We start from the raw sequence: 18628 nt of genomic DNA, 5'->3' as shown, positions 1-18628 counted from the left end.
ATAACGTAAGGGCACTTCAGAAACTGTCCGCCTAGAGCTGGAGCCGCTGGGTCAGAGGACACGGGCGTTTCTAATCTTGGTGGACAGCGCTGACGGTCCCACCCACGGGGGTGGAGGACTGTCGGTCTACACTGGGGCCCACACTGAACTTCCCGCCCTGGGGCTCTCCGCCGTTCTGCACGTGACACAGGGACTCTGTTCGTGGTTGTTACTTCCGTGGGATCTGGGGGGGCGCCTTTGTGGTCCACACGCTCACTGCTGCTGCCGCCCAGCACCCCCAGGAGATGTAGCCTGTCCTGGGAACCCCTGGCTGAGTGGCCGGCCCTGCCCTGGGGGTGGGGCAGCAGCCGTGGGAAATCGGGGGGCAGGGGGGAGATTCTGGGTGGATGAAGGCCCTGACCCTGGAGTCGTGATCCCGACTGTGCGTGTGCCCAGCCCCCATCTCCCCAGTGGCGGGCAGCAGGTGGGGCCGCGGGTGGGGTCTGGACGGGCCCCCATCCCCAGCACAGTCCTGCTTTCTTGCCTCCTCCCCACCTCTTCTCCCCCTCCCCCCTCCAACCACGGGTGCGGCTCAGGTGTGGACGCAGACCCCACAGCACAGGACAGCACCCAGGCAGGGCGACTGCAAGGGCCCGGGGGTCTCAGGTCAGGGGGGGCTGCTGTTCCCCAACATGGAAGCCTCCCCCCCGCTCAGAGCCCACAGCCTGTCCCTGCTCTGTTTCCTGGGCCTGGTCTTCGGGTCACCCCCTCGGGAGGCCTCTTGTCCCCCGGCCTTCCCTCCCAGGCCGGCCTACAAGCTCCTGTGGGTCCGCGGCCCTGGCGGCACCCTGGGGGAGCTCCCCACAGCCGGCGCGCGGCCCGGGGCCGTGTGTGGCGGGAGGACACCCCGCGGGATGACTGCAGGGACACTGCCCTGCCCGGGGAACCCGTCCCACGCAGAAAGGCCAGCACGCCGGGGTGGCGCCAGGCTGGGGCAGTGGCGGGCTCGGAGTTCACGGCAAGGAGCTCCCCGAATAGCCCGGTGGCCGTGGGTGTGGGGCCGTCCGCCCGGCCGCTGCGTCTTCTCCCTCCGAGCCGCACCCTGTCTCCGTGGAAGGAATCCGTTCTCAGTTCTCGGGGACACCGCGGGGATGTTAGTCCCGTTTGAACCTCAGCCAGGGACGAAGCCAGGGTTTGGGGCTTCGACGTAGGGCCAAGCAGGAGGCTGGGACGTGCGGCTTTTGACCCGTGTCCCTCCTCCCGGAGCCAGGCCTGCTGTTCCTCTGCTGCCCTGAACTCCCTGCAGCCTGAGCGCCGTGCGGGGACAGTTCCGGAGCTGTCACCGCCCTGGGCCCGCTGCGTGCCGGGCCCCGGGCTCCGGGCTTCTGCGCCGGTTCACTTAAGTAGCCGCAACTCCGGGAGGCGGGTGCCGTCGTCCTCTGCTTTCAGGGGAGAAAAGCGCAGCTCAGAGGACACAGGGCTGCCCCCATCGCAGAGCTGGACGGTGACGGGGTGGGGACTGAAGGTCTGGGTGGCCTGGGCCGAGATGCACGCCGACCACCTTGACAGCAGCTGCTGCACCCCGAAAGCGCCCCTCTAGGCGAGTGAAGGGAGTCGGATGTGGGGGTGACGCTGAGAGCCTTGGAAATCCGTGGCGAAGGCACAGCAGGTGTGGCGAGTGGGAACCCAAGGCCACGGGGGGCGTGGGGAGCCAGGGCACGCAGAAGCGAGCCGGACGGGGCCGAAGCACAGCAGCGAGCGGGGTGCGCGGCTGGTCCCCCCCCAACAGGCCCCACGGGGACGGGCACATGAGGAGGGGGGCTCGGGGTCACACTGGGAGCTGTGCGGGGCCCGGCGTGAGTCCCAGCGGTGCTCTTTCCCGGGTACTCCGTGCTCTGCGAAAGAAGCCCTTTCCCCCAGGGAGTCGGGCCAGCCCTGGGTGGGGAGGCTCAGCCCACGGAGTGTGGTTCCAGAGGCTTTTCTGGGGTTTTGTGAGCTGTTGGTGGGGACCTCGGCTTGGGAGTTCTGTGGGTTTTGGCAGAGGGTTCTCGTCAGTGGGTGATAATGTCTGAGGCAGAGGAGGGGCTGGGGGAGTCCAGTGGGTGAGAGTGGGCCACGGGGACAGGCAGGGCTGGGGGAGCCTCGGCCTCTGTGGATGGGACAGCCCGCCCCACCGAGCCACTGCAGGTCCAAGACGACCTATAGTGACTGCAGTGAAGGTGGCCCTTTCCATGGGGGTGTGACTGCAGTTCACCTCCTGTGACTCAGTTTCCCTGGCAGATGAGAGGTGGCGAGATGGTAGTGAGCAGAGGAGCACATCACAAAGTTGGGGTTCACTCAGGAAGTCTGGGGCTTCATGGTTCTGGAGAGAGGGGCTCTGTTCCCCAAACCCTGTATGCACCGCTCAGCAGCAGCAGGCTGGGATGTGTCTGTGTGCAGAACCCCCGGAGCAGGGACTGGGGGTGGGCCCGTGCATAAAACCCTCCCCCACCAGCCTCCCTCCCAGCCGATGAGCAGGGTCCGGCCCACATCTCGGCCCCTTGTCCATGGACAGCTCTGGGGTCCTGGTCTCGGGGTCTGGCCAAGCCCTGGGGAGGAGTGCGGACCTGGCCCAGAAGGAGGAGAGCGTGGGGACTGCCAGCCACCAGGGTGCCCACTGTGCCCCACGCTGTGCCTGGGGGATGGGGGAGTGCACCCAAGTAGGGGATTTTTCTGTATATTCCAGGGAAGTCAGGAAATGGGGTATTTGATATTTGATGATTGATGGTGAAATTAATTAATGTCCCTCCATGCTCTTATTTCTTGAAGTATCAGGTGAGCCCAAAACACACCTGCCTGCTGTGTTTGGAGTGTGGAGCATTGACGGGTCTGGTGGCTAGGCTGTCGCCAACCCCAGGACGATGGGGCAGAGGGACACCTATACCTTCAGTCCCCCTGGCCTTGCAGGGCTCCCTGGGGCTGGCCCCACGCTGGAGAAGGCCCTTGGCTGGTCCAGGCTGTAGGCAGAGCTGGGGGGCCAGGCCTAGCCCTGATGGCATGGTGCCCCGGAGGCAGGGCCAGGGTCATGACCAGCTGCGGCTTGCGCTGTGCCTCCCAAGGTCAGACGGCCCTATGGTGATGGCCCCACCCAGCACAGGTGTATTTCTCCCATGCAGGCTCCGTCGTGGTCAGGTGAGACTCTGGGGCAGCTGGCCTCATGCGGAGGCGGGCTGGGGCCGCTCAGGTTGGAGGCTGGGCCATCAGGTGAGGCCCAGGTGCCCATGGAGGGGAGGGAGCCCACGGAAGCTACCACGCTCCTGCAGCACCTCCAAGCCAGCCGCACAGCCCTGCCGGGGGTGCTGGGAAGTGTAGGGAGCCCCGACCCTGGCGAGCCGTGGCGGTCCCTGCACTGCTGGCCCAGGTCAGCTGCTGGAGCCCACGGTCACTGGGCAGTGGGACAGGGTGGGTGCTGTGTGATAGTGCAGCTGGGTCACCTCCATGAGGGTGGCTGATGGCTGGGCCTCAGTCACCACCCCGGGCCTCTGCTGGTGGGAGGCTGGCACCAACGGTCTGATGGAGGAGGGGATGAGTGAGTATCTGATGGAGGAAGGTATGAATGAGTGTCTGATGGAGGAGAGGGTGAGTGAGTGTCTGATGGAGGAAGGTATGAATGAGTGTCTGATGGAGGAGAGGGTGAGTGAGTGTCTGATGGAGGAGGGGTGAGTGAGTGTCTGATGGAGGAAGGTATGAATGAGTATCTGTTGGAGGAGAGGGTGAATGAGTGATAGAGGGAGGCATGTGTGTGTCTTTGGGGGAGGGAGGGAGTGTGTCTGATGGAGAAAGGTATGAATGAGTGATGGAGGAGAGGGTGAGTGAGTGTCTGATGGAGGACGGGGTGAGTGAATGTGATGGAGAAGGGGATGAGTGAGTGTCTCATGGAGGAGGGGTTGAATGAGTGTCTGATGGAGGAGGGGGTGAATGAGTCTCTAATGGAGGGAGGCCTATGTGTGTCTGATGGAGGGTGGGAGGGAGTGTGTCTGATGGAAGAAGGTATGAATGAATGTCTGATGGAGGGTGGGAGGGAATGTGTCTGGTAGGGGAGGGAGGGAGTGTGTCTGATTGAGGAAGGTATGAATGAGTGTCTGATGGAGGGTGGGAGGGAATGTGTCTGGTAGGGGAGGGAGGGAGTGTGTCTGATTGAGGAAGGTATGAATGAGTGTCTGATGGAGGAGTGTTTCCTGGGGATCCTGGCGGGCATGGAGGCTGCCAGCAGGTTAGAGATTGCAGCTCCCACGGTTGAGCCTGGAAGAGACCTGGGCTCAGCACACCCGATGAGCACGGTAGACACTAGTAACAGTGGTTCCCCTGTTTGTTCCAGCTTCTTGTCTCCGAGTGTCCTCACCCCTCAGTTCCCCTTAGGGTCACTGTGGCAGGTGACAGCTGAGGACCAGAGGCTCAGGTTGGGGAGGGTGTTAGCAGGAGGCAAAGCTGGGCCTCGACTTCAGCCCCTGTGTGTGTGCGGTGGCCCTCGGCAGTGGCCCTTGGCGCTGGTGCGGGCAGAGCAGACACGTGACCGCCTTGTGCAGAGCCGGAGCCTCGTGGACGGTGCGACTGTGTCCTTTATTCCCGTGCGGCCCACACAGGCATCTGGTCAGCCAGCTGCCCGAGGCCATGGCTCCTCACTGCCACACACCCCCCACCCTTCATCTCCTCTGTCCTCTGTTGTTTCCTGGGTTCGCAGCAGAGGGCCCAGTGTGGGGCATCTGTTTGGTGGAGAGGCGGGAGGGCCCCGTGGGACCCTGAAGCCCAAGCTGGTGACAGACGCTCATGGGACACACACCCACATGTGCATACGCCGTCCCCTGGGGTACCGCGCCCCTCACCTTGCCCTTGGCTGGGTGCTCCAGACCTTCACCTCCTGTTGGGGCCCCCAAGGCCTGTCGGCGCGCTCCCTGCCCCGGCCAGCGCTGGCATCCTGGCCTCTCCTGCGTGCACAGGTGGGGGCCAGGCCCGGAGACGGGCACAGCCTCTCTCTACCCTGGCACGCCTTTTCCTGCTGCCGTCCCCCCGCGGCTCTGTAATTAGCTGCCACACTCCAGCTTTCTCCGTGGGAAGAGTCAGAAATAGACCGTGTGTTCCCCAGCGGCACCTGCTGCTCACTCGTCACTCGCTGGCCTGGGGCGCGTTTCTGAAGCGGGAGAGGGGGGAGCCTCCAGGAGGAGCTGGGGAATCCTGGGGGCTGGAGCACACCCACGCCCTCCCTGAGGCCTCGGCCCCCCAGCTCCCGGCCCAGCTGTGTCTGCCGGCCCTCTGAGAGCCTCTGGCTCTCAGATGATGAAGAGCATCCCCTGCCCCGGGGCCGCTGGAACACGCCGCGTGGGGAGGGGGTCTCCACGCTCTCGTTTGCCACCGGGTCTCTGCGTGGGGTCACCTGGGCCCTGGGGTGAACCTGGGCGCTAAGACCTGATCACGTTTGGTTCTCTGAGCCTTCACGTCTTCTCTGTCATCTACCTCTGACAGTGGGTGGGGTCGTTGCTTCTGGAAGCCTCCCCCACACGGAGAGCAGAGCCGAGTCCCCGCTCGAGGGGACGGCACGCTGTGGTTCACGGGTCTAGGCTAACGGGCACTGAGCCGGAGTTTGCCTGTTTGTCCTCTTGAGCAAATTCCTCCCCCACGCTGTGGACCCGCCCTTGGCCCCTCGTGGGTCTAGAGCACCCGTGCTTCCTTAAGGGGGTCCTGGCCCTGGGGAGGCCTGTGTCTCCTTGTGGTGGCTTCTGCCCGGTCCCTTCTGGGACAGCAGCCTGGAGGAGCCCAGACAGGGCTTCCAAAGGCAAATCCGATCTTGGCGTCCCCTCAAGCCATCCCCCCCTTGCCTGCTTCAAGCCATCGTATGCCTTCTCGGACTCCTGGGATGGCTACAGACCCCTCACCAGGCAGTGGCCCCGTCCAGCTGTCCTGCCCCACAGACGCTCACACCCCTCAGCCCGTCTAAGGAGCCATTGCAGAATCCCTCCTCATCCTTGGGTCTCAGCCCAAGGGGCACCTTCCCAGGAGCCGGCCCTGCGCAGGTCGGCCCACCTACCTAGGCTTCGTCCTAGTGCTGTGTGGGGACAGGGTGAGTGTCTGTCCCCAAGGGAACCTGCAGGCCCCAGCACAGGACTGGTTCTCACGTCTCGCCACCGTGTCCCCAGGGCCCTGCGGGTCGTGAGTGCTCCCAGAGCATGGGATGAAGGAAGGTTGGCTGAAGCCAAGGCAGAAGATCAGAGTCTCCTGAAGTGAGATCCTGGGTACTGGGTAGGAGTGAGTCTAGACTGGACCTCCGGACATACAGTCCTGCCCTCGGGGCCTCCTCCTCCCCTGTCCCTCGTGAGTGGGATCCTCTCTCCTGGGGAGAACCACGCAGGGAGGGGTTCGGGTCCTCTGCTCCAGCCCCAGCCACCTCTATGGGGAGGGTCGGGTGAGGGGCGGCGCCTGCACGTCACTCATGGCGGGGTCCCTAATGGGGCTGCGTCCACCCAGAGGCCTGGGTCAGAGCTGGCCTGGGGGCCAGCTCTTCCCTTGACCGGGTGGCTTCCAGGAGGACCCCGCCGTGCGGGGCAGGACCTGGCCGGCTTTCAACACACGGGCCAGGGGCGTAGATCCTGGTGATGAGCCGTCGGCACTTTTGAGAGATGCAGGAATTGGGTGACAGGCCTTTCTGGGCACCCCGTCCGTGGCCAGTTGGCAGCTCCCAGGCTGGGTTTTCTTGAGACATTTTTGAGCGACTGCTGTGTGCCAGGCTAGCGCTCCCAGACGCTCAGTGCATTACCTCATTCCGTTCTCACGCTTCTGGGAAAGTCTGTGATGGGGTCCCATTTTGGAAGAGAAGACAGGCCTCCAGCAAGAGGAGGCCCGGGGTGGGGAGGCCCGGCTAGTGGGCATTTGGGGGGCATTTGGGGGTTTGAGGAAATCTGTGGCCTCAGTCCCCAGGTGTCACTTCAGGCGACCTGGCTAAGCAGCTGGCGGTCACTGGTCCCCAGGCTCTGCCTCCCTACAGACGCTCCACAACTCTACCCAGAGTCGCTTCTTCCGTGAAGCCTGCCGTGATCCCTCCTCCCCTCGCCACCCCTCTACCCCCGCACCCCCTCCCCTGTCTTGAGCAGTTAGGGGACGGACGCTGTGGCTAGAGAGGTGTGGTCTTCGCCTGGCTGGCCTCTTCATGTGGTCTCGGAGGAAAGGGGTCCACGCGAAACCCTCCGCCCCCGCCGTGCCTGGTTGCTCGTTGGTCACACGCCCTGTCCTGTGTCCTCCGCGGCGTAACATTCCGGAATGGTCTTGTCCATTTTTGTACTGTTTGTCGGCCTTCGTCCTTAGACTGTGCGCTTTCCCCGGCGGAGGAGGCCGGTTGAGCGCCGTGTCGGGGGGCGTGGGACCGCCTGGCACAGAGCCAGCCCTCCCTGGTCCTTTGCTGAGGGAGCGAGCGGGTGGCATTGGGAAATTGGGGACCTCGGTGCCGGTGGCAGTGAGGGAGCCAGATCTTGTGCGCGCCACTCCCAGGGCCGGTCGGGAGCCTTCGTCCCGGCGTCCCAGCCAGGCCTCGCGGGGGGCCGGCTCGCGTCCCCGCAGACCTGCAGACGAGCTGTCGAAGTGGCCGCCCACGGACCCGCCGTGCACAAAGCCGGCAGGCGCGGCGCGCTTGGTGGCGGAGGAGCAGCTGAGCCCGGGGACGCCCTCAGCTTTGTGCTGGGACAGGGGTTCCGAAGGACGAGCACGTCTGGAGGCTGCGTCCTCCTCGGGGCAAATGCGGTGGCCCCAGAGTCGGGGCGTTCCCAGGCTCGGCCCTGTTGTCTCCGCAGCGGCTAACGGTCCGGAAGTGGGACGGCTCCTGGCTCTGACCCAAGGACAACAGTGTCGGAGTTACAAAAATAATTGGCGCTTGGCACTAATTGTGGCTAATTATGCCTCTTTCTCCTGACAAGCCTTTTCTTTATTTTATGTATTTGTTTTTGGCCGGATCCTCTGAGTCTTTCAACTCGAAACTGCTGCTAAGGCTTGTTCTCTGCCCAGGAGGGCGCGGGTGGGGTGGGGGCGGGCTGGGGCTGGAGGGGAGGGGGGAGAGGGGAGGCGGGTGGGGGCGCCCCTCCCTCTGAGGCTGCCGCTCCGCTCCGCTGGGCCGGGAGGCGTGGACAAGAGGCGAGAGGCGGTGCTCGCTGTCACTCCCCGTGCCGAGGGCTGCCGGCCAGGCTGCTGAGGACAGGAGCGGGACAGGTGCCGCGGCAGGAGGCAGCGGTGGCAGTGGCCGCCCATGCCTGGCCTGGGCAGGAGGGGTTTCCTCCCGCCTGGGGGGCATCCCGCTGTGGGGCTGCGATCGGCAGGGCTGAAAATGAGCCACACACCCCGAGGGGGCAGGGGGTCCACCCCAGGAGCTCCATGACAGAAGGCGACCTCCCTCCTGGGCAGGATCCTACTGGATTGGCCAGCAAGAGGCCGCCACCAGAGGTCCCCTCCCCTCCTCCAGCTTTTGGGGACTCTGCCCCCGGCTGAGCCCAGGTGGACTCTGCAGGCAGCCACGATGGTGCAAAATGTAATTCTGGTGTTTTTCCGCAGACGGCTAAGCCAGAGACCGGCAGTGGAGGAGCTGGAGAGAAGAAACATCTTGAAACGTGAGTAGCCGGGGACCCCTGGCTCCTCCCCCAGGTGCAGGGGTGGGGCCGGGCTCTCCCCCTGCGGCCCCCTCTGCAGGCTGGACGCTCCCCTGCAGGGAAGTCCGGCTGCAGAAGTAAGCCCTAAAGGAAAGTTGATATGTTCAGACATCTGCCCTTTTAAAATTAAGAGAGAGAGAGAGAAACGCTCTCCTCCTGGCGTAATTAAAGATACCCCTATTTTCAGGGTTATTTAATTAGCCCTGTAGATGTAGGGGAAATGGCTCAGCATCCTCTTTGCTTTCTGGGGTTTGGAGCAGGTTTCCCGAGGGGTTTGGGAGGGAGTCCTGATGGCGCGGGGACGGACGGCGTCGGAAACCCGAGGGCAGGAGCACATGGCCCTGCCCTGCAGTCAGAGCGGCTGAAGGACCCCGAAGCCCCGGGACACTGCCCCGGGCTCCCGTCTCTGCCGTTCCGGGACCAGTCGGTCCTTTCTCCACGTGGCCCCAGGGTCCCCCGGCAGGTGTGTTGTCACAGTGCCCACGGATAGCCGCCCCGGGACAGAGGATGCCGTTCTGCCTCATGAACGTCCTGGACGGTTTGGGGGTAAAACCCCTTCTGCAGTGGTTCTCGGGGAGTTTGGTCTCTGGCCGGCAGAGTTTAGTTTTCAAAATGTTTTCTGTGAACGGTGTTCTCGAAGGGCCTGGATTTTTCAACTATTGTTGCTCTTTTTCCTCTTTCTGTGGTGAAGGCTGCAGATGCGCTCTGAGTTTGGCGTTTTATTCTGAGAGCTGTGAGCGTTTCCAAAAGTTAGGGCAGCGCCAGAGCGGATGCCCAAAAGCCAATGGGTGGCAGAGCCTGCTGGTCTGGGCGCAGAGTCCTGGCTGGTCCCAGTCCCCTGTTCCCCCCTGCACCCTCTCCGGCCTGAGCGGGCCCCTCCGTCAGGGGCGGCGGGACACAGTTCACCCTGAGTGACGGGATTCCGGGTTTTTATTGTCAGACTTACGATGTGGCCCCTCCTCTTCGGGCCGTGTCTGCGGGTTTAAAGAGACGCTTGTCCTGGGTTCTTCCCGCTTCCTCCGGTGGACAGGTGGGGAGGGGGGAGTCAGGGTCTCTCAGTGACCATGTACTGGAAGGTTGGAAAATGCCACCACTCATTCATAAAGCGACCACGTCCCAGAGGCCCTGGAAAGAGCAGCCCAGGGGTCGGTGGACAGGCAGGAGCAGCAGGGGCTCCCCGTCCATGTCAGCCCCGTTCCTGGGGGTGCCAGGTCCCTGCGCCAAGAAGCATCCCCAAGTCTATTAGTCTTGGCAGATAAGAGGCGCCGCTGATGGTGAGCGCAGCTGCTGAGTGGGGGCCGGCCATGCTCCCCTTCGGTGCACGGAAGGAACAGTGGGCTTCCCCCACGGCGGCCCCGGCCGTCCCTTCTCCCCCTCAAGCCGTCCGGTGTGTCTGTAGCTCAGGGGCGTCCCGGGTGTCCGGAGTGGGGGTGTCTGCAGACTTCCCTGCTGGTTCCTGGTGGGGGTTATCCTGTTTGGTTGCGTGGAGCTGAGACTAGAGTAAGCACGTGTGGTCCGGTGTGGAGCGGCATCGCCACCGCCCCCGGCCCGGGCTGCAGGCCCTCCTGCCCCAAGGCCCTTCCTGCCTGTGGTCACCCCCGGGAATGCTGCCTCGCGTGTCTGCCCCCGCAAGCGGGGGCTCACGAGTGACCGATCAGGCCTGAAGGACCCTCGGAACTCGGATTGGGTGTCGTCCACGGATAAGACAGGGCCCCCTTACAGTGATGACCCCAGACCCGATGCGCCCACATTCAGCCCGAGCTGCGCTGACTAAGGGCTTGCTTACGTGCCCGTGTTGAATCCTCACAACAGAGTCATGTGGTTTCGCACCGATGTCCCCATTGCCCTGGTCAGGAAGACGACTGAAGGAGTCGTACCGTTTGTCAACAGGAATCTTGGCACGGGGACGGAGCCCGAGTGGCCGGTTCCACGGGCCGCTCTGACCCCTGCATCAGAAGCAACAATGCATCTCTGACGATTTACCGAGCACAAGTGTGGCTTCCCAGCCGCTGGCTCTATTTCTAGAATATCTCGGTGTGGAGGCTGTGGTCATGGATGCCTTCGTTTGTAGAAGGCACAGGGCTTTCTGGGCCGGGGACGTGAAGGTCCCCAAAGCCATCACTAGGTGCTGCTCAGAGGGAACCTGTGGGCTCAGGCATTGAGGAAGGGTTTCTCGGGGTTGGCGCCCAACAGAGCACCTGCCCCAGAGGGGGTCCCTGCAGGCCACCTTCAAACGTCCACTCTCCAAAGCACCTGTGTCACTCACGTGACCTTGGTAATGGCGTTGCTGGTGATTAAAGACAAAGATCTAGTTTTGTCTCACCCTTTTCACAGAAGAGAGGCTACACTTGGCCTTTGCCCGTGGCCGATTTTTTAAGAAATCTGAAGAATCAGCTTCGTGGCGTCACAGAGACCCCTCGGGGCTGGCCTTAGATTGGTACTTCCACAATTTTTTCTTGATCGTCTCATCAACCTTCCGACCGGAGAGATTCCTCATGTGCTTTCTCCTGGTGGGTCCCTCGGATTAGGAACCAAGATCATAAAAGGGCTTCATTTCCTTTTCTAAAACACTCAGACGTGAGACGAGCACGGTCTGTCGAACGCCCGTGAACCCGAGCCCCGAAGCGCGCACGTGTGTGGGATGTCGTCAGCCCAGGCGGGTGCGGGGAGGCGAGGTCAAGCGCGAGCAGCAGGGCTCCCCTTGCTCGGACCAGCCCTGTTTCGAGGAGCGAGCGCTGGCCCGCGAGCCTCCCTTCCCAGGAATGGAACTTCCTACCGCCCGGGCCGCGAGGCTTTATTTAGCAACAGAGAGCGCCAGAAATAGGACATCCATTATCCGGAGTCCCAGGGCAAAGCCTGCGTTTTACACCCGGCTCTGACTTCTGCTCTATTTTTAGCCGCCGCGTGTAGGTGAGAGCGCAGCTTGCATGTTAATAGTCACAATCCGCCGTGCAGCCCGCGCCGAGAGCCGCGGAGGCCGCCCTCAGACTCTCGGCCCTGTCGGTGCGCTCGCTCCCGCGGGGAGGGGGGAGTCAGCCCGCTGCCTGGTGTCTCCGGGTGGGAGATATTCCCTGCAAATGTAAATCCCAGGCCAGCTTCTGTTGCCCGGGGCCGGGGAGGGCTGTTCCTTGTGCGGCTGGTCGGCCGCAGTGCGTGTCTTCCTATAAAGCGGAAGGGAAAACGGCCCGACAGCTCTGTTGCCGTCCCTATCAGAGAGTCACATGCGACGTGCATTAATAGTCACGTGTGTGCACAGTTACCCTACTGGAATGCTTGCGGGTGCCCTCTGTGCTCCGGGACGTCAGTACACGGAGGGTAGATATTTGGTTGTGGGGCAGGGGGAGGGCGGCTTCCTGTTTCTACTGCAAGTAACTTTGCGTAGCCGAGTGTGTGCGCTGAGGCCGGACATGGAGAAAGTCGAGGAGAAGGCCTGGAAGGTGGGCAGAGCTTCCCCCGGCGCCAGTGTCCCTGTGGGGCAGTGAGACCATGGTCTGAACGTGGCTGGCCAAGTGGAGGGAGACCAGCCGTGACACAGGGAGTCCCCGATGACCCACCTCAGCCAGAATCGCAGAGGCTGGGAGCTTACTTCTTTACCAAAGGAGAGTCTCAGCCCATTTTTCTTTCTTTTTTTTTTTTTTTCGTTCTTCTGTTTTAACCTTTCACAGAGAGGAATGATCAGACAGAGCAGGAAGAAAGAAGAGAAATCAAGCAAAGATTGACAAGAAAGGTACAGTGATTTGAGTGTCTTATCCCTGGATCTTGAGGGACAGGTGACAGATGCACTGGTAGTGGGGTGGGGGGGAGGTGACGCAGGGCCTCTCCGTGTCGCTCGGTGACGTCTTCCTGGATGGCAGCGAATTTACTTCCCAGATGCTGGGAGGGCAGCGCCCTTGCCCACCCCAGCGTGGCCCTCTGTGCCCGGGTGACAGGTCAGGTCCGATGACATTTCCGCGGATCTCTGGGGAGCTGGATGGTGACCCAGCATCACCTTCGTCTACGGGAGATCTTCACACAGAGCCTGGGAAGAGCCTCCCTGGGTGTCTGCGTGCGCTGACCTTCCGGGCTCCTTGGTTCCTCCGGCTTGTCTGGAAGCTCCCGGTTGCAGAAGTGTTTTATTAGCCTCGAGGGTTGGGTGTGGGACTCGCCGGGCGGAGGTGGGTCTGGCCAGCCTAGGTGGCAGCCCCACAGCCTGGTCCCCTCCGGAGCCCCAGCCGTGTCTAAACTCAGCGTCCGGGCCTCGCCCGTCTTCTGCGCGCCCTGGAGGACCGACAGAAGATCTCCCCGCGTGGGAGGTGGGTCCTCCCTGAGCTTGACTCCGCGGTACCGCTCATGGCCGCCTCTGCTCACTCCAGACCATCTCTTGAAGCTCGCCCAGAGGGTCCAGCGAGCCGGGGCTGCCGTGAGCGGCGGCGACCTGACGGTCCTCAGCGAGCCGCCCGCGGGCCGGGGCTGCGCTGCCAGAGCTGCGGGGTCACCGTCGGGGCCGCAGTCCGGGCCTCCCCGCCGGCCCTCGCAAGCATGAGGGTTGAATGGCCCAGTTTCTGACTTGCCGGCATCCCTGCAGACACGTGCTGCCCGTCCGCGGGCTCGAGAGCACGGGTGTGGCCGCGGGCGGCTCACGGGCCTTCTCTGATTTCAGCTGAATCAGAGACCCACGGTGGACGAGCTGCGGGACAGGAAGATTCTGATCCGGTTCAGCGACTATGTGGAAGTGGCAAAAGCTCAGGACTACGACCGGCGGGCCGACAAACCCTGGACGCGCCTGTCCGCGGCCGACAAGGTTCGGGGGCGCCGTCCCTGCTGGGTGGGGCGGGGGGCCGGCGGCACCGGAGGAGGGCAGGCCGCGCCGGGCCCGCGGGTTTGTTCCTGGGCCGGGGAGGGGGGGAGGGGAGGGGTGCCGCCCGCTGTGGAAATGGCGGCCGTACTGTGCCCGGCGGTCAGCTTCACAGAGGTGATCCGGGGCGCGGCGGTGTCTGCGGCTAGGCGACGGTCTGGTCCTTGGCAATCGATGTCTGGAGATGTTTTTGGTGTCAGAAATGGGGGACAGTGGATGGAGCCCAGGGATGCCCCTGAGCTCCCTGTGATGCACAGGACGGCCCCACCCAGGGTGACCCAGTCCCCAGGGTTGAGCGTGTGGGAGCTGAGAACCTGGAGGCTGGCGGGAAAGAGGTGGGGGACGGAGGTTTAGGCAGAGTCCACTACCGCGACACGGGGCGGAGAGGCCGAGGCCCGCAGGAAGGCGTGGGCAGCGTAGACGGAGGCGGCCTGGCTCCATCCCCACTGCTCCGGGGTGAGGGAGCAAGGAAGCGGCGGGTCCCAGAGGCCGTGGGGGAAGCGGAGGGACCGAGTGAGTCCCCCCCCAGCCTCGCTGTGCCGGGACCGGATCCTGAATCCGGCCTGTCCACCAGCACACGTCCCGCGAGCCCCAGAAAATCCGGTGGGAGGCGGGTGGTCATTTCCCCCCGCGGAGGCGCTGCGGGCGGCCGGCCTGCAAGGGCTCGGAGGGCAGCGTCCTGCCCCGGGGCACACGACTCCCAGCCTCTCCCCAGCTCTCAGCTGGTCCCTGGGGGGCTCACCCGCGGGGGCGCAGGGTCCCAGGGGTCCGGGGAGGCTGGACGAGGCCCGACACGCTGTGGTACGCACCTCACCCAAACGTGACAACGACACTGTCCCGTGACACAGCAGCACCGTGTGCCCAAGGCCGGAACAGCTTCCTAATGATCTCGTTGCGCAATTCCGGGCGAGTTTACCCCAAGCCCGACTCCCCGCGTGATCTGGCTCTTCGGATGCCGCAGGTGGCTCCGCCTGGCTCAGCGTGGCGGCCCTGTGCCAAGGGGGCTGGGGGGCGTCTCTGGCCTCTCTGGGACGTGGCCGTGCGCTGGCGGGGGCCTGGCTGGGGACGACGGTGACCAGGCGTCAGAGGCTGAGTGCTCGGCCCGATGATGATGATTCTTCTCTGGAAATAGATTCCAGAACGCCAGAACTCGGGGGACATTAGGAACTACTGTCCATCCCCCTGGGCTGCTGGCTTCCTCTGTGCCTTTTGTAACGCCCGTCTCTGACCCGCAGGCGGCCATCCGTAAGGAGCTGAACGAGTACAAGAGCAACGAAATGGAGGTGCACGCGTCCAGCAAGCACTTGACAAGGTGGGCTTCTGCGCGGCGCCTCTGCTGGTGCCCGTCCTGGCTGCCTTGAAGCCGCAGAGAGAGGCAGAGCCCTGCGCGCCGGGGCGCCCGGGGCCAGGAGCTCTGCGGAAAGCGGGAGGGGACACGTGGCTTTGGGGCGTGCAGGGCGATGCAGGGCGGCATTCCTGGGTCCGCTGTGTAAGGAGCTCGTGTGCGCGCCAGAGAATCGGCCTCTGTGCAGGGAACAGGACGTACCTGTCCGCCGACGGTCCCTCCCGTCGTGTCCAGACCTCTCGTGACCAAACCTGGCCAGTCTTTGCCGACCGGAGGCCACCAGGTCCCTCCCACTTACTGGTGCCTGTTTCCCTGCCTTTACAGTCGCATCGTTAATATAAGCAGATGCTTCCCCAAACCCTCCAATATTTGGGTCCCTACGGCGTGCCGGGTGTCATGCCAGGCGTGGAGATGGCAGTGATGCGTTAGGTAAAGGGGCCCCCGCGCCAGGGAGCTGCTGTCCCGGTGGGGCGCGTCGGCCGTCCTCCAGCACCGGGCTGTCCGCGTCACGGTCAATGGGCCGTGGGTCTGCAGCGGGGGGCCGAGGGGGAAGACTGGCCTCCCCGTGCTCACTGGCTGTGTGTGTGTTCTTCCCTCTGCCGCGACAAGCAATACGGTCTCATGTTCCCTCCGTCTCGAGACTGTGTTCGTGATGCTGCAAGCTTCCGCCCGAAGCAGTCCCTTTGCCATATCCCCCGCGGCCTCGAGAGGCTCACGCCCCAGAGACTGAGAGAAGGGACCCCTGAGCGCAGATTCTGCCTTCAGTGAAAATAGCGACTCCTTCCCTTTTCTGGTTTGTCCCCAAGTGGCCACCGAGGCTGTTGTTGAGGACACTCACTGTGTAGGTCAGTGTGGCTGCGGGGCAGAGCCGGCTGTGAGGGGTCCATCCTCCAGGATGTTTTCAGGGTAAATGTATGAAGGTTGCAAGAGGAGGAGGAAATGATTGCTAATAAACAGTATAAAATTGGTTAAGGTTCCCCCGGGGACTGGCGTACATTTGAGCAAGAATATATCATCTTAGTTCAGATTATCCGGAACACTCAGAAACGTTGACGAAATCAACATTGTCCAGTGAAATATTCAAAGCTGTTTTTAACGTTTACCATGTTAAAGAAAAAGGGTAGAATTGTTACGTAGCATCGTGTGTGTTCATGTCAAAATACCGAGTACATTTTCCCATTACACGTTATTAAGCATCGTTGACTGAGGATACACGACTTCTCTCCTAAGTCCTCAATACCTTCCCTAGATCAAGGAATTTTAAGAGTTGGCCGAAAACTTGGACATCAGGAAATAAGATTTTTATATCACATTTTAGCACTTAGTCTCCGTTTTGAAAAGCACAATAGTTTAGTCACCTGAGACTTTGTGACACGTATCACGTTACCACAAACACGTTATCAACATACAAAACCAAAACCAAACCGTAACTCTGATTTCCAAAATTTTGCTCAGTCGATGATTAGTTCTGATCTTAGCAAACGTTGGCCTCGCGCACTTCAGGAGCTTAGCCAACAGCCTTCAGACTGTTTTAGGCAGGATTCAGCAAATCATTCCTTCTGGGGTCCAGCGCAGGCCCGGGGGGCCGGGGCGCTCGGAGGCCCTCCAGCACCTGAAGCGAAGCGGGCCCGTCCTCATGTCCCGTGTGGGCTCTGAGCCGCTTTGAACGGCCCCACGCTTGTTGGTGGGAGGTTTTGGCCATTTCAACTTCCAGTGTGTGACCTGACACTGTTTGCCTCTTTGTACTTCCTAGATTCCACAGGCCATAGAGATTTTCTTCTGAGAAGAATTTGTGTTTAATTTTTGATACCAACACTGAACATTCATCAGGGAACTTTCCTGAAGCTCGGCTCTCGACTCCCTGCCGCGTCAGCGAGAGGGGCAGGACCACTGAGGCAGGTGAAGTCGGGGCTGTGCTCACCTGCACGAGGGGAACCCAGAGGACGCCCTTCGCGCTCTGGTGTCCACGGAGTGGGGGCTGTCGGGCCCGGGGGAGACCCAGAGTCGCTCTCCCAGAAGAAAACTGTCATTTGCCTTTGAACCCAGTTTTTCAGTTCTGCAGCGAAACGGAGGCTGGGGACGCGCATGTGCCGGCGCCTCCCCGGGCCTCGGACAGGGACGGGCCGCGCGGCCATGTGCAGGATTGTATGGAAGAGACATTTTTATTCCGATCACCGTTAATTTGAGAACTCTTTAAGTTCATGTTCCACAAAATTATTGACTGTATTATACTTTTCTTTTTTTTTTTTTATATATAATGTCTAACAAAAAAATCCAGCTGCAACATTTTGATTCCTGTTAATTTTGTTCTTTAATTAAATGACTACTTATTGCAGGAAACGAACCTGGGTTTTATGTTTTCATGGAGTTGGGAGGAAAGTGGGAATCTGTGAAATAAGTCAGGTTTTATTACTTTCTAGCCGTCAGATCCAAACACATAAAAGAGAATTCCAACTTTTTGTGTGCTTTGTTTTGTAAATTCTGTTAGTACATGTGGTTTATGCTTGAAAATCAGATTATCTTTTTCAGGTGAATTTAAGTTCATGTATCATTGAATAATGATCCCAGAGGTAAGCAACAACTTGGTGGAAAATTCTACCATGATGGAAATTGGGCCGTCTTTGAGTATTTTTAGATTCACGTATGCAGACATTATGGAAAACTCTGTTATAGGAGACAAAGGTTTAGAGGGAGTGGACGTTATAAAGAGAACATTCACCCTAGCACAAAGGTAAAACGTAATGTTGGCACAAAGAGGGAAAATAAAAAAAATAATAATGTTCCCAAAAGGTATTTTTACTTGGCCTTTGAATAAGTGTCCTCACAGGGGAGCCCGCCCGCCGGGTACACGGTGAGGCAGGAAGCCCGGGGCTCGGAGCCTAACGTCAGGAGCTTGCAGACCCTGTTGCTTAAACCCCAGCCCTGCGCCGTTCACCAAGATACTTTCTCTCCAGGAAGACCATCTCTCTCGAAATACTGCTGGACCTTCTAAAGGAGATGACCGCGACCAACACATTCTCCGCCCCTGTAGACGTCAGCCGCTGGCGGGGCAGGGCAGCCCTGGGGGCAGGTGCATGTCCTCTGACGTCACTGCACACCCTACCTCACGGCTTGCCGTGACCTTTCTTCCTTAACTTCTTTAACACCGAAGTGGGTCAGGTGCCCCTGGAAACTGCCCACGCCGTGCGGCAGTGCTTTGTCCGGTCTGTCCTGGCTGCTGGCGAACGTGGTGTCAGTTAGCTGAACTCTTTGAAAGAAATCCCCCTTGGGGTGGGGAAATCCCAGCTCTGCCTCTCTGTGCTGTGCCGCCTTCTGCCAACCGCTTCACTGCTCTGAGCCTCAATTTCTTTGTCTATGAAATGAGATGCTCTAAAGCTTTTCTAACTAGAAGTCAGTTCTTTAATTTTACAAGCACGTGTGTGTATGCTTCTATATTATATGTGTAATATATACCTATACTCTATTCATAACCCATTATTTGTGGCCAACCTCCAGAAAACTTTAATTTTTTTTCCTATTCTACACTACATTTTAGCAGCTCCCTATTTTCTTTTATTCAGTTTGAAATATTAAGTGGGAGTCCAAATTATGTAAAAGTGAGATTTCAATCTCCTTAACATGGAAATAGGCATGGACTTACTATGAAACAAAGAAAGGAAAGGGTGCTTCTGTTGGAAACTGCCGGCAACCAAGGCAGAAGGGATCACTACTGCTTGCAAGATGGGCCTCTGGTTAGAGGAGACTTGGCAGATGGGATGTGTGTTCAGGTATTTTGCCCAAGCAAAGTTCCATAATTAGTGGATAAGTAAA

The 18628-nt window shown here is 60.8% G+C and overlaps 1 protein-coding gene across 1 annotated transcript in view; it reads left to right on the top strand.

The window, feature by feature from the left end:
* Positions 1-17155, top strand: part of PHACTR3 (phosphatase and actin regulator 3) — a gene marked incomplete at its 5' end in the record, with an annotated part of 223563 nt that extends 206408 nt beyond the window's left edge. The window contains 5 exons of the mRNA XM_080812763.1: positions 8545-8600; positions 12305-12366; positions 13279-13419; positions 14709-14785; positions 16572-17155. Of these exons, the coding sequence (XP_080668889.1) occupies positions 8545-8600; positions 12305-12366; positions 13279-13419; positions 14709-14785; positions 16572-16587 (352 nt within the window). The 3' untranslated portion in view covers positions 16588-17155. The remainder of the gene's footprint in view (positions 1-8544; positions 8601-12304; positions 12367-13278; positions 13420-14708; positions 14786-16571) is intronic.
* Between the last annotated feature and the right edge of the window lie 1473 nt (positions 17156-18628).

Source organism: Martes martes (genome assembly GCF_963455335.1).
Source record: "Martes martes genome assembly, chromosome: 9".
NCBI lineage: Eukaryota > Metazoa > Chordata > Mammalia > Carnivora > Mustelidae > Martes > Martes martes.
Note: the sequence above shows the minus strand (reverse complement) of the source record. Positions and strands in the feature narration are given on the sequence as shown.